The sequence below is a fragment of the Hipposideros armiger genome, unplaced genomic scaffold (assembly GCF_001890085.2).
Source record: "Hipposideros armiger isolate ML-2016 unplaced genomic scaffold, ASM189008v1 scaffold_1943, whole genome shotgun sequence".
In the NCBI taxonomy this organism is placed as follows: Eukaryota; Metazoa; Chordata; class Mammalia; order Chiroptera; family Hipposideridae; genus Hipposideros; species Hipposideros armiger.
Genome location: NW_017733293.1, coordinates 12,189 through 14,615, shown reverse-complemented (window position 1 = coordinate 14,615; position 2,427 = coordinate 12,189). Strand labels below are relative to the sequence as shown.

Sequence of the window (2,427 nt, the reverse complement as noted above, 5' to 3'; positions counted from 1 at the left end):
GTTGCTACTCTATAACTGTAATTTTGGTACTGTTATGAATCATAATGTAAATATCTTTTTCTTTTCCGATGCTCTTAGGCGACCCCTGTGAAAGTGTCGTTCGACCCCCAAAGGGGTCACGACCCACAGGTTGAGAACCGCTACTCTACAGAAACAACAAATGAACACCCAAAAGATGGGTGCTGAGAGCAGGGCCCAGGCCTGAGCCTAGGCTAACCCAGCCACACGAAGCCCTCAATGACAAGACCAGACCTGGGTGATGTTCTAGTCACTGTGATCACAGGTCCTGATGGGACAAGGTTCTACTGAAGGAACAAGGACAAAGGGGCAAGAGAGGTGACCCAGCTGAGGATTGACCACGTCACAGCCCACGATGCACTGAGCACCGACTGGGCTCAGGCTGTGTCCACGCTCGGTCCTCAGAGCCTCTCCTGTCTCCGCCCGCAACAGACTCAGCTCAGCCAACACACGGATTCTGCAAGGTTCTCAGTGCTTCCATTTATTTCCTCTCAAAATTTAGGATTTTCTCCGTCAATTAACCCATCAATCAACCCTTCATGGCAAGAACTGAAAAAACAGATTCACATCCAGATTCTTATTTCAAAAGGAAGTAAGAAGTTGCCATTCAGAGTAACATGAAGTAAAAGCGGGGATGTAAACAGCCTCTGCTGGAACAGGACAGTGGGTCAGGGAAGAGATTCAGTGTGGAGAGGGGGCATGGAGGGCAGGAGGTGGGCAGTGATGCTGAGAGGAACACAGATACATTCAGATGCCCTTTACAGAAAGAGAGGTCAGAGGTTCCTGAAGTCACAAAGTGAGGCATCAACACATCATGCATCACTCAGTCCCCCTCAAGGCAGCTGTCTCACACTGTACAACAAAATCATGAACAAATTCAGGTTAGTGGCTGGAAGTGGTGACATTCTCAGTAGTCCACCACATGCTCAAACTGTCCCAAATAATCCCTGTTACCCAGTCCTGTCCCCTCTGCCCCAACCCCTCCCCACTTCAGGCCCTCCAGGTTCTCACCTTTAGAACCAGCGAGAGACACATCAGAGCCCTGGGCACTGTCACCGCCTGGGGGAGAACAAAACAGGTTGTGGTCAGACCTCACAACAGATGTGGCTAAAGGAGGAATTATGGGGTGGGTGGGCTCCCCCAAGGGCTTCTATCTACACTATCCCAAGGGTCTCAGGGATCACCCCCCTCCACACTCACTTGCAGCCTGAGCGTAGCTCCCTCCTTTTCCACCTGTGGGAAGAAAACATCACGTGAGAAGCCAGGAAGGAGGCAGGGTCAAGAGATCCTAAAGGAACCCGAAGTCCTGGACCCCAGAGAAGTTTCCAGAACTGTGACTACAGACCCACGGCAGGATCAGGAACCTGAGGAAAGTACGTGTGTGGGGACTGGACAAACCACCTCCTGGAGGTCTGTCCCCAGCAGGGACCTTCTGCTCTGACCTGTGACTACTGAGAATCAGGTCCCCAACACCAGAATCAAGGTGATAAATCTGTCCCTCATTTTCACACGCGCATTAATAAAGACTAAGTGTTAGCAAACAGGACCCCAGACTGGGAAAGCACATGTGTGTGGATGGTCCTTCCCACTAACAGGCAGGACACACCTGTACCTGGGGCTGAAACCCCCCAGTGGGACAAGACGACTCAGTCCCCGCCCTTCCTACCTAAGCGCTTCTTCATCCACAGCACAGTTCCAGCGACACAGCTACAATAACGACCAGCACCCCTACAGTGATGCCTCTCATCGTGCCAGCGGAGTTGGTGGCCTGAGGAGGCGGCTCTGGAAGGGAAGGGAAGGTGAGGGCCCTGACCCCCAGGCCTCAGCCCCGACCTCAAGTCCTCCAGAGGCCTCTGCTTTCCCTGAGAAGAGGCTCTGTGCCCACGGCCCCCTCCGTACCCCATCTCAGGGTCAGGGGCTCTGGCAGCCCCTCGTGCTGTACATGGCACGTGTATCTCTGCTCCTCTCCAGGAGGCACCACCACAGCTGCCCACTTCTGGAAGGTCCCGTCCCCCGCAGGCCTGGTCTCCACGAGATCCGTGTCCTGGGTCATGTCCTCCCCATCACACTGCCAGGTCAGGGTGATCTCCGCAGGGTAGAAGCCCAGCGCCCAGCACCTCAGGGTGACCTCACGGTCAGAGCTGGGGTGATGGGTCACGTGTGCCTTTGGAGGGTCTGAGGAGAAGGGTCAGGAAATTCAGGGCCTTTGCATCCCTCAGGGGACCCTCCAGCAGTGCTCACGTGACCATCCCGAGAATGGTCAGGAAACTGGGGTGGGGGAAGGGAGCACAAAACCCACACACCACACTGGACACAGGCATCCGGGATCATCTCTATTCTATAGAAAGTTCTAGAATCAGGGTGAGACAGCCCAGGGTCAGAGACAGGTCTCTGATGGAGACAAAGGGA

General features: G+C 54.3%; 1 protein-coding gene across 1 annotated transcript in view; it reads right to left on the bottom strand.

Moving 5' to 3' along the window:
• The window catches only part of LOC109378398 (class I histocompatibility antigen, Gogo-B*0101 alpha chain-like), a 76,232-nt gene that overhangs the window by 62,987 nt on the left and 10,818 nt on the right, over positions 1–2,427 (bottom strand). Inside the window, exon 4 of the mRNA XM_019634793.1 lies at positions 1,918–2,193. Within this exon, the coding sequence (XP_019490338.1) occupies positions 1,918–2,193 (276 nt within the window). The remainder of the gene's footprint in view (positions 1–1,917; positions 2,194–2,427) is intronic.